We start from the raw sequence: 20,053 nt of genomic DNA on the forward strand, positions 1-20,053 counted from the left end.
ACGACGCCGAGTCGTGCCACGGGCTTCACGCCGTTTTTCCTGGTCTACGGGGCTGAAGCTATCTTGCCCACTGACCTGGAATACGGCTCCCCGAGGGCGAGGGCCTACATCGAACAAAGCAACCAAGCTAGCCGAGAGGAATCGCTGGACCAGCTGGAGGAAGCTCGGGACAGGGCCTTACTACACTCGGCGCGGTACCAACAGTCCCTGCGACGCTACCACGCCCGAGGGGTCCGGTCCCGAGAACTCCAGGTGGGCGACCTGGTGCTTCGGCTGCGGCAGGATGCCCGAGGGAGGCACAAGCTCACGCTCCCCTGGGAAGGGCCATTCGTCATCGCCAAAGTTCTGAAGCCCGGAACATACAAGCTGGCCAACAATCAAGGCGAGATCTACGACAACGCTTGGAACATCAAACAGCTACGTCGCTTCTACCCTTAAGATGTTTTCAAGTTGTTCATATACCTCGCACCTACGCAAAGTTTAGTCGTCAAGGAAGGGTCGGCCTAGCCTCGGCAAAGCCCGACCCTCCCTCGGGGGCTAAAAGGGGGGAGACCCCCTCTGCGTCGAATTTTTCCTCGAAGAAGGATCTCTTTTTAGCAGGATTTCTTTCGTGCTTCTTGACTACTTCGGAAAGCGGATCCTGGAAACGGCGAGGTACACGTAAGCAGCCAAGGCTGACCGAGCCGAGGGACTCCTACGCCTCCGGGATACGGATACCTCACTCATCACCTTCTGCGATAAGTAACTTGCGCTCGGATAAAGCGACTCCGTGGACCGAACAAGTCATCACGTTCGGAAGCTCTCCTGCTGAAGCAGTCCTTCAAGCTTTCTCGACTAAGTCGGGGACAGGGCCTCATGGACGGGTGAAAGTACGCGTAAGCGGCAAGGCCGACCGAGCCGAGGGATTCCCACGCCTCTGGGATACGGATACCTCACTCGTCCCTTCCGCGAAAAGCAACTCTCACTCACACAAACATCCCTGTTACCGACAGAGTCCAGATGCTCGAAACAAGAGGAAAAAAGACGGCGGCTTCGCAAGCGCAGCGAGGGTGTGTTCTTCTGGCCTCGGCGGCCGCAGAAAGCACACGCTACAAGATGATCTGATCCTGCAGGCTCGGGTCTTCACGCTGAAGGGAGCCGTAGCACCCTCGGCATCGACGACGTCTTCAGCAAAGCCCGACCCAGCCTTGGGCGGCGACGCGGTCCAGGGACTCCTCCGGGAATCCGGCCCGAGCAGGCGGCTCAACCGGTTACCCCTGGGGCCTCGGTCAACCGGCTTCCAAGGGCGCCAGCCCGACCCGAGGCCTTGACTGATCGACTTTGGCGTCGGCTCCGCTGACGGACAACACGGCTAGGCTCCGGCCAACCAGGTTCCCATTCTCGAGCCAACTCCGCCTCTGTTCATACTGATATCGCTACCCCTGGCCTCGGTCCACCGAAGGGCGGCCGAGGGGTCTCTTTAACTAAGCTTGAAGAGCCCCAGACAACAAGGCCGAACGGGCCGAGGGATTCCTACGCCTCCGGGATACGGATACCTCACCCGTCACCTTGACACGGGGCGACTCATGCTTGGTAAAGCGGTTCAGATAATCAACAGGCGAGACTTAGTGCTCGAAAATGAGGAAAAAACACGGCTCCGTGCCGAAATTACATACATGTTCAGGCCCCGACAGCCGCAATGAACAAGAAACACTGGCATTCGAGATGCCACTACCAACGGAACTCTGGTTCCCACCTCCGCAGGTACGAACAACCCCCCTCCGAGGGGGAAGGCCTACGGAGTAACTGAAGAACGATGAGCGGCTCGCTGCCGCCCGTTCCAACCGCGACGGCAACCACCCCTGCCCTAGACAGCGAAGCGGCTTAGGCAGCAGCTTTGGGGTAGGTGTCACGGTAGAAGGGCTCCCCCCGCTGAGGACGAGAACCAGCCATTCAGGCAGGGAGACGGAGACCCAGGGCCCCTAGCGCCCTACATATCCTGGCATGGCTGGAGGAAGTCTCCGTGGGGCTCAAGGACGCCCTTCACCCCCGGGCGCAGGGGGAAGAAAGGGGCAGCCGACCCACGCGGGGGCGGCCCCCCGACTCGCCTCATCTTCCATCTTGGCCTGGATGACGAAAATCCTTGAGGCCGAGGGAGGAGTAGAGGCCGCGGCCTGGCCCGCTTTCCCCACCGTCGAACTAGAGGTCACCATCTTGGGTGACCGCCGGTGGCGGGGTGTGGCCAGGCTGCGTGATGAAAATCCTTGAAGCCGAACGATGGCTGAGAGGTACCAACTCCCATGGAGTTGCGTTCCTCCAACGAGAGGCGGAAAGGCGGCGGATACCCCCCATCCGGGGGCTTGGAAGATGGGAAGACACGACGCTTAAGGGAGGAAGAAGACATGGTTGCCTTCCGAAAGGAGTCTCCCTCCTTTTAAAGGCAACTCTCCCTACGTGCGCCCCCAGGCGCCGCGGGCTGAGTCTTCTCCAACACGCTCCAAGGCCCTCCCCTGCGACTCGGGGGCTGGGTCCCGCATGTCATGCAAGCCGGCTCAGGGCAGAAGAAGCCAAACCGCCGCGCGTGGTGCGCACGACCGTCCAGCGGTTACAAGCGACCCCCCATTTTCGCCCAGACCAACGAGCAGAAGGGGCGGGCAGCCATGCAGGCGGCATGCAACCGCGCCAGATGGACGCGCTTCTCCGACTTCTGACACGCCAGCTTGAAAGCCCAGGCCCACGCGTCAAGCGACTGGCGCGCCAGTTGCTGCATGCAAGCAACCGCACCGCCACTTGTGCCACCATCGCGCCTCTTCGGTTGCGAAGCCTATGCCACGACTCGAGGCGACCCAACAGCGCCAGACTGGCACGTCGGTCAAAGCGACCGAAAGTGGGCCGGCAGTAATGGCGGTGGCAGGCGGGCGGGCGCAGCGGTCACGTCGTCAGCCAGGCTCACGTCCCATCCTGGGACAGCAAGAGAGCCTCCTCTCAAGGCGTGGAGACGGTGCACCCGTGACCCGTTCCTCGAACGGATCGCACGCGCGCAACGGCCGCCCCGCCAACCACTCGCCCCGTCGCATTAACTCCGCGGCAGGACACGCGGCGCCTCTGGCAGGAGGAGCGCGCGACGCTTCACCTTCGCCGTAATAACCGCGTCAGAAAAGGTACGCCACGTCGTCCGATTTCGTATCCTTTTCCGTTTTCCTCTTTCTCTATCTCTTGCAACAGGGACCGGGAAAGGGGGATACCCCGAAAGGGATCCTTCTCCGCGAAGGAACCGGGCTCCGAGCCCCCCATTACTGATCAGGGGTTCGAAGGCTGGCCCTCCGAAGGGTTCAACAGTCGCCTCAGATCGCGTGGGCCCGACACCCACTACTGGTCAGGGGTTCGAAGGCCAGCCCCCCGAAGGGTTCCATGGCCGCCTCAGGCTACTCGGGCTCCGCGCCCATTACTGATCAGGGGTTCGAAGGCTGGCCCCCGAAGGGTTCACAGTCGCCTCAGACACCGAGCGAGGGATGACCAGGGGTACGTTCGATACATAACCGAGGCTCGGGCTGCGCTCCCGAGGTACCCTAGGACATTTCCGAGACCAGCGGGAACAATCTTGTAACGGAATCCCATCGGAGGGAGGCATCGAGCCCTCGGACCCCGTCGCCAGGGGACCGGGTCCGGCAAATCACCCGCAGGTACTTTTGGGCGTGCCTCTGGGCCCCTAGCCGACCCCCAACGAACGGGGCACGGACGTCCACTCGGATTACCCGCTTGCAGCTCACCGGAGACACCATGTTCGGTGCCCATCGAGGGTAACATGGCGCACTCCCCCCCTCCTCCTTGCGGAAAGGCGACGTAGGGGCGTATGTAAAAAGTCGAGTCTGTCCCTGATCGTCCTCTCGCCCTGTGCAGAGGCTCGGGGGCTGCTCTCGCAAAAACCGGCTCCGGCCAAATCGTTGACAGCGTCAACATACCAGCCCGAGAGCTTGGGCCCCGACCGTGCACCCGGGCTACGGCCAGTTCACATGAGGGAACGACCAGACCAGCCGAAGCGTTAAGCGAAGTATTAAGACCTCGAAGGAGTGTAACCACTCCTCCGAGGCCTCGGGGGCTACACCCGGCGGGTGCGCTCGCGCGCACTCGCCGGAACGAAACGCAACCGAGAAAGGCTGGTCCCCTTGCAAAAAAGTGCGACAAAAGCCTCCAAGCGAGTGCTAACACTCCCTTCGAGGCTCGGGGGCTACTGTCGGGGACCATAATTAGGGGTACCCTCAAGACGCCTAATTCTCAGCTGGTAACCCCCATCAGCATAAAGCTGCAAAGGCCTGATGGGTACGATTAAGTCAGGGATCAGTCCACACGAGTGACTCGATCACGCTTCACCCGAGCCTAGCCTCGGCCAAGGGCAGCCGACCTCGAGAGACTTCCGTCTCGCCCGAGGCCCCCTTTTTATGGCGGACACATCACCGGCTCGCCCGAGGCCTTGGCTTCGCTCAGAAGCAACCTTGACTAAATCGCCACACCGACTGACCAAATTGCAGGGGCATTTTACGCAAAGGTGGCCTGACACCTCTATCCTGACACGCGCCCCCGGCAGAGCCGAAGTGACCGCCGTCACTCCACCGCTCCACTGGCCAGTCTGACAGAAGGACAGCGCCGCCTGCGCCACTCCGACTGTAGTGCCACTCGACAGAGTGAGTCTGACAGGCAGTCAGGCCTTGCCAAAGGCGCCACGGCGAACTCCGCTCCGCCCGACCCCAGGGCTCGGACTCGGGCTAAGACCCGGAAGACGGCGAACTCCGCTCCGCCCGACCCCAGGGCTCGGACTCGGGCTAAGACCCGGAAGACGGCGAACTCCGCTCCGCCCGACCCCAGGGCTCGGACTCGGGCTAAGACCCGGAAGACGGCGAACTCTGCTCCGCCCGACCTCAGGGCTCGGACTCGGGCTAAGACCCGGAAGACGACGAACTCCGCTCCACCCGACCCCAGGGCTCGGACTCGGGCTAAGACCCGGAAGACGGCGAACTCCGCTCCGCCCGACCCCAGGGCTCGGACTCGGGCTAACACCCGGAAGACGACGAAACTCCGCTTCGCCCGACCCCAGGGCTCGGACTCCGCCCTGGTCTCGGCCGAACGACTTCCGCCTCGCCCGACCCCTTGGCTCGGGCTCGGCCACGGCAACGGAAGGCAGACTCAACCTCGGCTTCGGAGGAACCCCCACGTCGCCCTGCCTAGGGCACAGACCGCCACGTCAACAGGAAGCGCCATCATCATCCTACCCCGAATCGACTCGGGTCACGGAGAACAAGACCGGCGTCTCATCCGGCCAGCTCCGCCGAAGGGGCAATGATGGCGCTCCACAAGCTCTATGACGACGGCGGCCCCCAGCTCTCTTACGGAAGCAGGACGACGTCAGCAGGGACTCGACCGCTCCAACAGCTGTCCCTCCGCCAGGCTCCGCCGCACCTCCGACAGCCACGACATCACGCCAGCAGGGTGCCCAGATCTCTCCGGCTGCCACATTGGCATGTACCTAGGGCGCTAGCTCTCCCTCCGCTAGACACGTAGCACTCTGCTACACCCCCCATTGTACACCTGGATCCTCTCCTTACGACTATAAAAGGGAGGACCAGGGCCTTCTCAGAGGAGGTTGGCCGCGCGGGACCGAGGACGGGACAGGCGCTCTCTTGGGGCCGCTCGCTTCCCTCACCCGCGTGGACGCTTGTAACCCCCCTACTGCAAGCGCACCTGACCTGGGCGCGGGACGAACACGAAGGTCGCGGGACTTCCACCTCTCTCACACTCGACTCCGGCCACCTCGCCTCTCCCCCCTTCGCGCTCGCCCACGCGCTCGACCCATCTGGGCTGGGGCACGCAGCACACTCACTCGTCGGCTTAGGGACCCCCCTGTCTCGAAACACCGACAATTACATTATGGCATAAAAGGTTGTTAAATAGTAAAAATGATGGATGACTAAAGTCCAAGTTCACGCTTGGGCTAAGTTTATATTGGGTATTTTATACCCACGGGTTAATGGGTATGGGTGAAGGCGGAACGTTCTAATACCCGTTTACCCATTGGGTGAAGATTTTTGTCCAATAACAGACCCACGGGTAGAATATTTAGCCCTCATACATACTCTAATAAAATAAATACTCATCGGGTATCGGGTCGCGGGTACCCATTGCCCTCTAGATATAAGCCTGAGCGAGACGTGCAACGGCCCATCTGAGGGTAACGGCTTGGGGACAGGGCAGCCCGCAGCCCACTGGAGTCAGGGCCCATTGAAGCACGAGACCCAAGTCAAAGGAAGGTAAAGCAGCGACAGCGAGCGATGCTTCGTTGGACTCTCCGCCGGCCACCGGCGAGTCCACCATCCCATTCCCATCCACCCGCTCCTTCCAACTCCCAGGCGTTGCTGGCTGCTGCTACCGAAACTGCTCCGCCTCCCGGCCAATGCGCAGTTGCGCTCGCGCAGACGCGCACGGACAGCGCCACATCGGCCTTGATTAGCGAAGTGTTCCCTTGCCCTACCTCTCCCTCCCCTGTTCCGACGCGGCGGCCGGTGAGCACCTGCCCGGTCGCTAGCTTCTGCCATGGCTCACGAAGTTGGCGACAACGGCGGCGAACTCCCGCCGCCCGCGAAGAAGAAGTCGCCCGCCGAGGAGGAGGCCGAGAAGAGGTCAGTCCCAGTTCGCCCCCTCGGGATTCCGAAGCATACAGGGTCGAAGTTCGTTTGTGGAATTTCGCAGTTCAGGCATTCCATTCGTTCGTTGGACTGCTTCTCCTTGCTTGTGATCAACTCATCATGCCATGTTTCTGTTGGCACTGCAGGAGGAAGAAGCTTACACCTGGGAGCTTGATGAAGGGCATCATACGGTCTGGGAGTGGTGATGCCACCCCTGCAGAGGGCGATCAGGTTGCAACGACTGCCTGCCTTCTCCCCCTTCGTATATCACACGATGAAATTGTGGAAATGCATACACACAGGAACGTGTAGTACCTACAAACTGTAACGTGTGATTCTCTCTGCAGCCGAGCATGGTGTAATGTTGATGACCAAAGATGTTTGGAACTTTAGTTATACTTGATGGAGTAATTGAGTAAATCACCCAACAATTTGTGCAATTGACTATTGATTCTTACACAGAATCTCTGTTCTTAAGGCGTCGCCTAGGCGTCCGGGCGGTGGTGTAACGCCTAGGCGCCTTGCCCGCCTACCTCGCCTAGGCGTCGCCTAGGCGCCGCCTAGGCGTCCAGGCGGTGCTCCAACGCCTTGGACCGCCTTACCGCTTTAAAAACCATGCACAGAATGACCCTATTGCTTGTGCAAGTTTTTGGTGTAATGCCGAGATCCACCACAAGCTGTCATTTTCTACTATGTCCTGTAAATGCCCATTGACAGAAGTTATCCTAATGACTAGGCTATCTCCAGCAGCTTAATCATCCTCATACCCATATTCAAACTCCAATCTGTAAATAGTGTAGTCTACAGTGCAAAAAGTGTTTTGGGTGACTACATAAGTGAAATGCTGGACACAGTCTTAAATGAAACTCATCTGTTGGATTGTTTGTACAGCCTACATAGCATAGTTTTTTTTTCAGGACTAGGCAGTTTTCATTGTTGATGACTGCACTTTTTGCAGACCCTTATAATGGCTTTCACATAGTCCTGTTTTTGTTACTGTAGGCATAAGGAATTTTAGGTGGTCAAATTAAATAATTCTCGTTGTAATATTTGTGCAGGTTATACTTCATTGCACTACTCGGACGATGGATGGTATTATTGTCAATTCTACAAGAAGGGAGCACGGAGGTGTTGCAATATTTCTGAGCACATTTGACCACTATATATACTGCAGTATCTTCAAATATTGTTGCTTCCATATCCTGTTTTCATATTAATTATTATACTATGGTTTCCCCCTCTGTTCTGAGATGTGGTTCCCTGGTTGCATTTCACAACTCACAGTCTAATTTTATGTTGCAAGCATCGTGTTTTGCATGTTTTGTTGGCACATATGTGTGCGATTTGGAAAACACTTGTTCTGTGCTGTGCTTCCTTACATCCTCTGGAACAATGTAATAGATTACTATGTCTTTTTTGTAATGCCTTTTTATCTGAATCTTTTATAGTTTTATGTAATATTTGTTTCTCACAACAAACTGTCACGTGAATTTTGCACCCCAAATGGTTCTCCCATCTATATTACTACTCAATTCAATTATTGATTCTTGTTATAATTTACAGGTAAAGGAATCCCACTCAGATTTGTTTTAGGGAAGAGCAAGATGATCCTAGGCTTTGCTGAAGGCTTCCCAACAATGCTGAAGGGTGAAATTGCTATGGTATTTCTAATACGAAGACACTACTCAGTTTCATGTAGAATGCAGGAATTCGAAAATGCAAATGTCAACAATAATACATGTGCATATTATTTACTTATTTAGTCATTTTTGTCTCTTTTTCTTTGTCTTACATTTTCTTTTCCAGTTCAAAATGCAGCCTAAAATTCACTACGCTGAGGTTGATTGTCCAGTTGCAGCTCCAGATGGCTTCCCGAAAGATGATGAACTTCAATTTGAGATTGAAATGTTGGATTTCTTTAAAGCCAAGGTTAATCTCATTAAATGGTGACTTGAGTATGACTTCAGATATATATTTCATTACTTTCAGAGAACTGGCAAACAGTTTACATGTCTATTTTAACAATTTTATCTATAGCATGGATTGATTACAAAAACATTATGCTATATACAAAAAGTAATACTGTCAAAGTGTCAATACAAGACAGTGGACAAGGTAGTAGGATATCCAATGTGGTTGTTTGTGTGCTGTATCATTTTGTGTTTTATGTCTTACTAATTTAGTATATACTCCCCCCAACCCAGAAAGCAGGCGCATATATTTTTTCACGAATATTAGTGCAGTTGTAAAAGCTACCTTTGTTTCCTCCCCTGCCCCTGGTTGTAGTACGTACCATACATGCTATGGCCTTAATTGCTTAGCGGGCAATATGCTTGATTGGGTGCATGCAAGGAGAAAATTTTGGATCCCGTCGTACTCGGCTGCTGGGCATGCATGTAATTGTTTCTTGCACATGCAAAGGACAGAGAAAGGATTTGTTTATCCCTCCTAATGTCCAGGCGGGTACAATGTTTGGACATAAACAAATTTGGTTCCGCGCGTTGCTGCATGCAGGTTAGGATACTGACATCATTTTTGCCCATAAAAAAGCACATCCAAGTAGGCATACCTGGAAACGAAGCATGCATGGGTGGGAAGGAATCGTGCATGACGTATTCACTTGAGCACAAAAGGAAACATGCATAAGCAAGATAGGAAATTAATCACACAACCACACAAGGAAACTGGCATGCACATGGGTGCAAGGAATCATGCGTCATATACGTCTAGGGAGAAGGGTACATGCGTCTACAATGGGATACAAATACTACTACACCTTGTTTTTTAGGATAAAATCCAAAAAATTATGCGCCCTGTTTTATGGGATGGAGGGAGTAGTTTTTTTCTATCAATGTCCCATTAAGAAGGGCGGGCCTGGTGCAGCGGTAGAGCCTACCGTCTGTAACCAGAAGGTCCCGGGTTCGAGCCCCAGCCTCTGCATATTATGCGGGTAAGGCTTGGCGCTTAAAGATACCCTTCCCCAGACCCCACACAGTGCGGGAAGCCTACGGCACTGGGTACGCTTTTTTAATGTCCCATTAAGTAGTACACACAACTATATTGATCACATAAGAAACCATAACTGTTTATCAATAGTAATGATTTGGTTTTCTAATTTCCCTTGATAATATGACATCCAATATGCATGTTGTTGAGGTTTACTTTACCATGAAAACATGCATTTTTAGTGCAACTCTGGTAATTGATTCCCTTAAGGCCAAGGTTGTTGTCATAACTAAGAAACACATCTTCTCTCCTGCCACCATCTTGATGATTTCTTGATTCCATAGCTGATGTACAACATGAAGTTTAAAGAACTATCAGTCAAATTTATATTTGCTACTTTTGGTAAATTACTCTGCTTATTTTCTTTGTCAGGTTGTGGCAGAGGATTTGGGGGTGGTAAAGAAGGTGAACAACTTTCCTATATCATTGCAGCAAAAATGCTTTCCCCCCTCCATTTTCGTGGAGCACCTGTTAGTTATTTCTTATGTTTCATAAAGTTAGTACTCTTTCCATCCCAAACTGTAAGTTATTGTGGATTTTCTTGATACATTTAGGGGTGGTAATGGACCGCAATCCAAATAGGGTCCGATCCTAATTCGATCCGATCCTTAAATCTTAGAGTCTAAAATTTAGAGCCTATTGTCACTCCTAGATACATTACTATATATCTACACATATCATATATCTAGGAGCATAGCAAAAGCTATGTACCTAGAAAAGCCAGAATGGTTTGCAATTTGAAATGGAGTACTGCTAAAGGAATCCTGCATAGTCTATGTTTCTTTAAACACTACTGGTTCTGTTTTGAACTGGCATTGTAAATTTCTTTTTTGTTTGTTTGTTCAATAAGTGGTCTAGTATGTGAGGCTGGATGCTTCAGCTATGTGACAAACTTTTTCCTTTGAATGCGGCAGATAGTTGAAGAAGGCAAGGGATGGGAAACACCTAGAGAGCCATATGAAATAACAGCACGGTAAATACTTACAATTCAAATTTGTAAAAAAATATTCATCTAATTGTTAGGAGTATTTCGATACATTCAATTGTGTAGGGTTACAATATATACACTCTTAACCCTAGCAAGCTCCAGTGTTCTTAAGGCGCCTAGGCGAGCAAGTGCACCAGCCAACCGCCTTAGCGCCTAGGCGACTCCTAGGCGGGTATGGCGAGCAAGGCGACCAGTTTTGCCGGGCGCCTGGACGCCTTAAGAACACTGGCAAGCTCTATATAGGCTGGGCCTGAGGCCCACAACACATACAACACAGTCTACCCCCCTCCCACACACAATCAAAACTCTAGCCACGGTGGACGTTGAGACTGGACTGAAACTCCAAGAACACCGAGGGAAGTCTCTTGATCAAGATGTTAGCAAATTTTATCTTGTTGTACCTGGTCTTCTTAGACCTTTATCTCCTTCTTAATATGATGGGGCGCAGTTCTCCTGCACTTTTCGAGAAAAAAGATGTTAGCAAATTTTGAGGTCGTCTGAAACTAGGCGACACCTTGCACTTTTTTGGCGCCTGGACCCCTAGGCGCCGCCTTTTAAACACTGCTCAGTAGGCAGTCGAATCACTGACCAAAGGGCCATCACCGGAGACCTTGGCTTGGGTGTCTACCGGAGCACACACGGTTTGCAGTACAGCATGCCAACACATTGCAAGAAATGTGATGTGTACTCACGCTACTGAAGAAACAAGCCAGTTGAGTGATGCTCGACAGCAATACCCAAAAAATGATGAAGTGGGCCTAGATCCTTCATCACATACTTGTGTTGAAGGGTTGTAATCATCAGATGCAAGAGGGCTAAAGTAGAAGCAGTGAGCACAATGTTATCAAAATACTAGAGGGGCGTTGTGTCCCATCCACTCTCGGGTTACGAGGTCCTATGCGCCACCCTTTGGTTGGGCCGTTGCAGAGTGGACGATTGACGCCGGCCCGTTAGTGATGGGGGGCCAGGGTTCGAGGATTTTCTCGATCGTGACCATCGTTTCGATCTCTTCTTAACATAATACTGGGAGGACGGTCTTTCCCTCCTCGGTCGAGTTTTTTTTTAACATAAAAGAAGGGGGTTGTATGTGGCGCAAGGGGGACGATGGAGCCGCGGGTGGCACAGGAGGGGACAACGGGGTCGTACCCAGTGGCACTAGGGGTTGGGGCACAACATGGGGTGCATTCGGGCGGCCGGCGACACCGGAGCCACATGTGGCGTGGTGGAGGGCACGGGGGCCACATGCGAAACTGGTGGAGGCGAACCTGCAGGGGAAATTGGAAGAGGTGGTTGTCTAGAGGGAGCCATGGGGTTAGTCTCAAGGAGGAAGTCCAGCTCGGTGGTGGAGCTGGAGGGAGGTGAAGAGAAGGGGAAATTTGTTTTGTCGAAGACGACGTGGCGGGAGACTCGCCGCCTGGTCATGTAGGTTGATGATGATGGGAGCCTCGGATGCCGAGGGAGTCTCAACCACTGGGGAAGTTGGGGATGGATCAAGACGGGAAGGGCTGCCAAGATGGCCCTCAGCCTCTACAAGCTGACGAGCGAGAGCATCCACAACGATACATTTCTGTTGCCAAATGAGGGTCGTGACGCGCATGCGCTCTTGAGTGGCTGCTACAATAGCCTTGGTAGCCGCAAGGGCGAGAACAAGTGTAGAATGGGCAGCAATTGCGTCATGTGGAAGAGGTTCAACCGTCGCGGAACCGTAGAGATGGACATCGGTGGATCCATGACCGAGAGGCTAGATGGGAGGGTATGCTAGGGTCGTCCAGTCCAAGGCCAGAGAAGGCGGCGGCTGGGGCAACCAGGCTAGCAGGAATGAGGCCACCAGGACCCAGACCACTAGGAGAAAGAGCGAGTGGCGGCACTCCCAGGTCTGGTGCCCTGCGAGCGCCGACCTTAAAGGAGAGGGTGGGGGCGGGCAGCGGCCTAGCCAGTCTTAGCACCCCCACCAGCGTTGGCAGTGGAGTGGAGGGCAGGGGCAGACCACGGCGTGGCTACGCCCGACAGCCAGACAAAGCCGACGGTGGAGGAGGGAGCACACCGATGGTGGAAGGAAGAGGGGTACCTGAGGGGGAGGGGTGCGCCTGCCATGGGGGCAGCGGCGGCCAGGAGGAGAGAGGGGGAGGAGGTTAGGATAGATGACTAGATACCATGTTATAAAGGAGTATCCCGATACATTCAATAGTGTAGGGTTATAATATATACCCTCTTAATCCTAGCAGGCTCTATATGGGCTGGGCCTTGGACCGGAACACATACAACCTCTGTTCTTAAGGCGTCGCCTAGGTGTCCGGGCGGTGGTCTAACGCCTAGGCGCCTTGCCCACCTACCTCGCCTAGGCGCCGCCTAGGTGTCCAGGCGGTGGTCCAACGCCTTGGACCGCCTTACCGCTTTAAAAACCATGCATACAACACAGTCTACCACTAATCACCAATGTGTTGGCTGATTGAGTTGTGTTAGCCATTTAATCTCTGTGCTTAGAAACAGTCAACATGATTGCCCATATTGTCTATTACTGGCAGATTGACATAGATTAGTACATTTGATGATACAAACATCTAATGATTAATTTGAATGGAAAGTTAACTAGGGCGATTAATGTTGAGTTACATTTGTTGTTTCAGCAGCCTGCATAAAATGCTTTTAAGGTCATGTAACTAGGATTCAAGTTTTTCTTTCTTTGAATGAATTGGGTCAATTCAAAACTCATCCAATTGAACTAATATGGATCCTCAAAGCAAAAAGAAGAGGATGCAAATGAACTAAACTAATGAAGTCCTAGAACGACAAATAGGTACACATACACATGCTGCATCCGTACCTGTGTGTCACACCCGGGTTTCGGGGACACCAAGACCCGGGGCGAACATAAACACCAGGTGTGCTGGGACCAAGTCTCACACATATGATGCATAGTGGCACATGATCGAATGTCACATCTTTACTACATAACAGGAGTTCTATACAAAATAAATAAATATTACATTATAAGGAGACAACGGTCCAGCAACCCAAAGTTGACTGGGAGACGACGACCTAGACCTCTCACGAACTCGTCACAGCATCCTCCATGGGCCTCATCCTGCGTTACCTGTTCTTGACCTGTGGGGGGGTGTGAGACAGCAAGAGTGAGCTCACATACGTTCATCGCTCAACAAGTTGTGGGGAATAATGTGAATGAACTCGCCAAAGGTGGGAGTTCATGTGAAGTGTAAGGCTTACCAAAGAGGATGGTTAGAGCTGAGCATTGCTTTTAAAGTTGGTCAAAATTTTATTAGCAATTACTAAGTATAAGTAAATACCAACCCAATTAAATAGTAGAACAGAAGTAACAACCTCACCTGCGATGCAATGCATATGACAAATTGAGTTTAAGTTCCATAATTTAATCATGTGAGGGTCCGAGCTGCTCATGACCGTGAGCACGACTAGTATACCAGTTTTACACTCTGCAGAGGTTGCGCATCTTTACCCACAAGTCATGTTACCCATCTGCCAAGGGATCGCGACTTCCCATACACCTCTACCGAGGAGGCGAGGCAGGGTAACACTACGAGGCCTTTACAAAGTTCCACTAGCTTCAGAAAACCCGCTACAGTTTATAGGAAGCTCCAATGCAGGAATCCCTTGCAGCACCGCCATCGCAGCAAAATCCTCCCGAGGGCCTCCCTACACTGACCACTCCCCTACTGCCCTTGCCCCTTTCGGGTAAGGTAGTCTTCCACTAGCTTTTCTAATTAATCGGCCAAGGGCGTCCCATTAAACCCTTGTGGTAGCACTGTTTTCCCGGGTGGTTCTCCATGTTCCAATTACCATAATGATCTTATCATGAACAGTAATAATAAACAGATAATAAAAATGTGATCATGAATAATGTATCTTCATACCCAAAACCACATAAAGCACTAGCAAGTACTATCCAAAAGTTCAGTGGTAAACAAGGTATAAAGATAGACAAACTAGGGTAACCTATTAGGTCCCATCAAAATTAACCTATGCAGATCATTATGATTAATCAGAACATGGCTGGGTAAAAAGAAGTGATCAAGGGCACAACTTGCCTGGGACTTGAGATTCCAGGTACCAGGATGATCTTCAGGTGACTCGTGACCTCACTGCTAGTCGTAGCAATACAGACAAACATGGTATATGCAAAATTAACATCACACCGTACATAAGAATAAATTGCGTATTAATAATCTACGCGTCGTTATGAGATCGTGGGATCGAGAACTGCTAAATTCGGGGTTACGGTTATGAAGTTATGGTTTTCCGAAGATCCACGTGGTTAAATATAGAATAGCCTAAGTGCAACATTTTAACCTATATTTCATGACAAAACAAAGTTGCCAGATGATAATAAATATTATTGTAAGACTAATGCAACTAGAATGGATCAAAAAGGGGTTACGGTTATTGAGTTACAAATTTCTAAAGATTTAATAGTGGTGTACAAAAGAAATTAAATACAAAATTTCAGCTTAGGTTTCATAACAAAATAAAGTTACTGGATGATAAACAATATTATTACAAGTCTAATGCAACTGAAATGAATTAATTTGGAGTTAAAATGGATTTAATACGAATTAAACAAGTTTCTTGATTTATTTTTAAACCAAAAATCATTTCCTGAATTATTTTATCCCTTTTATTCAACACCTGGGCTGCGGACACAATTTTCGGAAAGCGCAGGGTGCACTTTATAAAAACCAGGGGCCTATACCGAATTACTTAACATGGAAAGGGATGGCGGGTTGATAAGTCAAAAGGGCGAGGGTTCTTTTAGAAAAAGATCATGACTGTTATAATGTGCGGGCAACCAGAGCCGTTCAGATCGAATCCAATGGTCACAATACAACGCGCGAAGGGGTACGTAAGGATCTAATCTCATCCACTGGTGGTTGATCCGATGACTCACGCGCATCATCACTCCCACGGCCGAACTCGTATGCCAGGAGCGATCCCAGCCGTCTGCTATGGATCCAGCGGCCGCGACTTCATCTTCCTTCCGACGGCGCAACAACCACTGGAGCAGAGCGGGGCGCGGCGGCGCGCCATTGCAGAGGCTAATCTACCCGCACAACCGAGCGCCAAACTCACGTCCGAAGTGCTCTACACGAATTAGGGATTAAGACAATCACCATGGGGAACTTCTCACCGAAGCTGTAGATGCAGCAGCACCCGGCCGCGGTGGTGAGCAGTAGTGGTGCGTCGGCGAAGAATTCCGGCAGTCCTGGAGCGCGGGTTGGAGAGTCGGCCGCAGTGGGTCTTCAGATCTTCCACGACGCCAATGATGGTTCCTCCCCACACGACGCAGGACTCAGGTGACCTGACCCGAGCAAGCTCGCGGTGGCCCGCTTTCTTCTTTTTCTGTTAGGTTCGCTGGCTTGTGTGGGGGGAAGAAAGGTCTGGTTATATGCTCAGGTGGCGCCCAAAGTCCGAGCTAGAGCGAGTCGCGAGTTCCGCGGCGGTTTGGTGAAGCACCCGCGCCGAGTTAGTGTAACCAGCGGAGTTCTGTTTCGTTCGCCCGCGATTTTAGGCCAGCAGCTATCACGGCGTGCGGTTGATTCCACCTATCAACGAAACCAGGCACGAATAGGTTCACTGAGGCACTGGCCAGGGGGCCCGTTTTGCAGCGACACGGCTCAGTGCACAAATGCTAGTCGGATCCATACCAGCGATTCGTGGGAGAGCTAGCTAGATGACATCATTGCTTATGTCAGGATGACTTATGTTGCGGCAAGATGAATAAATAATTGAGGCAAAACTAGTGTGGCTATGCGGTTGGGTTTATGTCACGTGGGCCAAGCAGTGGAGAAGCCAGCCCAGGCGGGGTTTAGCTCTTTTCTTTTATTTTCAAATTTCGAATTTCAAATCGAATTCTAATAAAGTTTGAATTCCAAGTTTAATTAAAATGCACAATCAAAGAGAATCTCAACATACAACGTAGAGTTATATACCTATATATTTTAGTCCTTTTATTCATTTAGACAAATACGGCTCCATTGATAACTCGTGAAAGAATAATATGCTCAAACAAACAAAATATATGTCATTCTATTATTTCTTACTTGAGTTTTTAAAATAGATTTTAGATTTTTTGAATCTCTTCTAAATCTCAATATAAAATTTTGGGTGTTATAAATTCTACTTTTCAAACTTAAACTTGTCTCAAAGTTTTGAGTACACAGGTAAAAATACAAGAACTCCATCATGAGGTGCATAATCTTATATCTATTTATTTTGTTATTTGGCTAGCTTAATTTTATTCAATTGGACATTCAAAAGCATGTGAATTCCAATAATATTCAAAGGTTTCAAAAATCCCTAAAACATTATTATATCAATATATGCATTTATTAATTTTTTTATACCAATTTTAGGGCTTTACACTGTGACTAATATAGTAAATTAGTAATATACTGGTGGACTTCAACAGTTTGCTAGTATGAGCATTACTGGAAATTAAAATATTTGAATAAACCAGTATAGGACCATGTTTGGCACAACTGCTTCTTGTTGGAAAAGCAACTTATCCGATAAGCTGGTGAAAAGCAGCTTCTGCTTTTAGTTCACTCTGAAAAACAACTGAACTGATAAGTTGCTGCAAAAGTGCTCTGTTTGGTATAGCTTATGCTTAAATCTGTAAAGAAGATGTGAAATAAGTTGTGCCAAACAGGGCCTAAAAAAACTCGACTGAAGGGGGTTAAGCCTCCCCCAACGACAATTATATTAGAAGTCCAGAACCACAACTTCCGGTTGAGAAAACCCTCGAACCCTAGGGGGCCCCATCACTAACGGGTTGGCTAAGCCCACTCGCAACACTCCCCAGGCCAGAGAGTGGCGCACAAAGTTTCCGTAGACCGAAAGCAGGTGAGACATAGTGAGGGGATTTTTTAACGCAGGTCTGAAAATTCTCTTCTACCATGAATTGAACACAAAACCTAAGAGTTTGCTACACCACCTAACCAGTTAGACCAGGGCTTGTTCGCGAATAAACCAATATAGATGTTAGTCTTCCTGTACTTTACTGCATTCTTATCTTCATTCTATGCTGCAATTGCCATTTCTGTTTAAATAGTTATGCAAGACTAATGACTTCATACATATAATCTATGATTACAATATTTCTTCAGCTGCCTGAATATTATCTGAACTAACATGTCCAGGATAACTGTAAGAACAGCAGATGGAAAAGAAATTATTCCAAGTAAAGAAGAGGCATATTTCTTTACTATTGGTAAATCTGAGGTCAGTGATTCTTGTTGTATGAATAGAACCATAGGATATCTGCTTCGTAGCAGTACAAAGATACATAATGTTTCAATCTAAACTTGTGTAAAACACTGAACATCTTGAGAACATATTGTGCTCATCATATGAGTTACTTCCTCCGTTTCGAATTTTCGATGTATATAGATCGTTTCTGTTTTGTCCTATCTTGAACTCTTTTAATTTTGACCAGGTTTATAAAAATAACTACATATTGACATCTAAATACTAAACAAATGTACTATCAAGATATATTTCTTGGAGGATTATGGAAGCTAAAAGAAAATTTTGGCTTAGGGAAAAACTAAAACAACCTACATTTTGGAACAGGGTGAGTATAATATTATATTATCCATTTTGGAGTACTTTACAGTAATACGGAAATTTACTAGCTTGCTTATAGCACATTGGATGATGTCTGTTGGGCTTGCAGGTTTTCCTTTCATATACATGAACTTTGTGCCATCTAGCATTAAATTCAGTGGAATAATCTATAGTGCTATGTTCTTGGTTGTAATATAATTCTATGCTTGATTCCTGCCCCCCGCCCCCCCCCAAATCACTGTTTGCTGCAATATCCTTGTTACTGTTCTAGTCAGGTACCTAAAGGGCTTGAAATGGGCATTGGAACAATGGCTCGCAAGGAAAAGGCAATTGTTTTTGTTAGCAATACTTATTTGACGAAGTCCTCACTAATGCCAGAGCTTGAAGGCCTTGAAGAAGTTCATTTTTACATTGAATTGGTTCAGTTTATCCAGGTAAAATCATAACTAATTTTCCCCATTTTTTAGCCATCTTCGGTCTGTTTGGTTGGGCTGTGAAAAAAAACTGTTGTGGGCTGTGAACTATAAAAAAGGTAAAAACCATTAAGTGGAAGCCGCTAAAAGTTCTTCTATATATATTTGCACAGTTCTATCCAGGGGTGGTAACGGGCCATTTAATTTAGCCTAGCAAATTTAAGGATCGGATCAAGTTAGGGCCGGATCATAAAACAATATAATTTTGAACTAACAAAATTAAGGGCCTTGTTGGTTTGTGAAGCAAGTATTAGGGCCATGATCCATTACCACCCCGAGTTCTATCCGAAAGCCGCTAAAAGCAGGTTCAGGGGTGCTTTCAAGTTTACACTGTGAGAAAGCCGACTTTTGAAGAAAAATCTGCTTCCTGGATCGGTTTTTTTGGTTTGGCTTTTAGGGGGCAAAAGCCAAACCAAACACACCCTCATATTCATTCATCTCTTATGCTTTTGATATAGAATTACAGACTGCTGTGTTTTAATGACATCCCTTGGTTATCTTTGGCTGTTTCTTCAAAGAAAAACATACTATATTGGATAATAATGAAGTCTATGGTTGTACTTTATTTTATTTCACCAGATGGTTATATGTTGTCTACCAGAATACTGCATTGAAAATAATTTTGCGGTGTGTTATGACTGGCATGGCACCAGCACCATGCGTTTATTCTTTGAACTATGTTTTAGAACAAGGTCCCTAAAGCCCATGGTTTTCAAATCATCCGATTAATCGCGATTTATTGCGATTAATCGGCCTTGTCGGTCACCTGCAGGCGATTAGGTCCAACGACCTGATTAGGTGACCTGCTGGTCATGGATTTTTTAGAGCCCAACCCAGCTCACCTGCTGCTCTAAAAATGCGTTGGTTTGGCTGCAAAAAACTGAGCCATGTCGGCCCTGGTCATCCCTGCCCCTTCATATCCCAAGGAAAATCCGAGAGTTTTTAAAAATGGCCATGTATTCTGAGATCGGAAATGGGGCCTCTACCCTCTTCTCGATGGCTGGGAGGGCAACGAGTAGTGGATATTGCTCCTCGCCTTTTAGAGACCATTCATAAGAAGCTGATTAACAAAAGGACAGTTCAGGAGGTGATCAGAGATAATTTATGGATTAATGATATTAATGGGAGTTTATCTGTTGGAGCTCTTGCAGACTTTCTGCGCCTTTGGGATATGGTGGCCCAAGTTGATCTTTGCCTTGATAAAGAGGACACGCATATTTTTCGGCTGGCTGCTAATGGCAAATATTCGGCTAAAGCTGCTTATGAGGTGCTCTTCCTTGTTCAGTGGAGTTCGAGCCTTATGAGAGGATTTAGAAATTTTGCTCCGCCCA

The 20,053-nt window shown here is 49.5% G+C and overlaps 1 protein-coding gene across 6 annotated transcripts in view; it reads left to right on the top strand.

Moving 5' to 3' along the window:
- Positions 1 to 6,243: 6,243 nt before the first annotated feature.
- The window catches only part of LOC103635345 (uncharacterized), a 38,113-nt gene continuing 24,303 nt past the window's right edge, over positions 6,244 to 20,053 (top strand). The window contains exons 1-9 of one of the 6 annotated variants that reach the window (XM_035963923.1): positions 6,244 to 6,650; positions 6,803 to 6,887; positions 7,715 to 7,784; positions 8,220 to 8,317; positions 8,509 to 8,585; positions 10,035 to 10,067; positions 10,577 to 10,635; positions 17,823 to 17,904; positions 18,521 to 18,683. In XM_035963923.1, coding sequence (XP_035819816.1) covers positions 17,843 to 17,904; positions 18,521 to 18,683 — 225 coding nt within the window. In that variant the 5' untranslated portion in view covers positions 6,244 to 6,650; positions 6,803 to 6,887; positions 7,715 to 7,784; ... (3 more) ...; positions 10,577 to 10,635; positions 17,823 to 17,842. Of the gene's footprint in view, positions 6,651 to 6,802; positions 6,888 to 7,714; positions 7,785 to 8,219; positions 8,318 to 8,462; positions 8,586 to 10,034; positions 10,159 to 10,576; positions 10,636 to 17,822; positions 17,905 to 18,520; positions 18,684 to 20,053 lie in introns of those variants that run through there. The other 5 variants (XM_035963904.1, XM_035963914.1, XM_035963909.1 and 2 more) reach the window with 5 other exon arrangements.

This window comes from Zea mays, chromosome 1, assembly GCF_902167145.1.
Source record: "Zea mays cultivar B73 chromosome 1, Zm-B73-REFERENCE-NAM-5.0, whole genome shotgun sequence".
Classification (NCBI taxonomy): Eukaryota; Viridiplantae; Streptophyta; class Magnoliopsida; order Poales; family Poaceae; genus Zea; species Zea mays.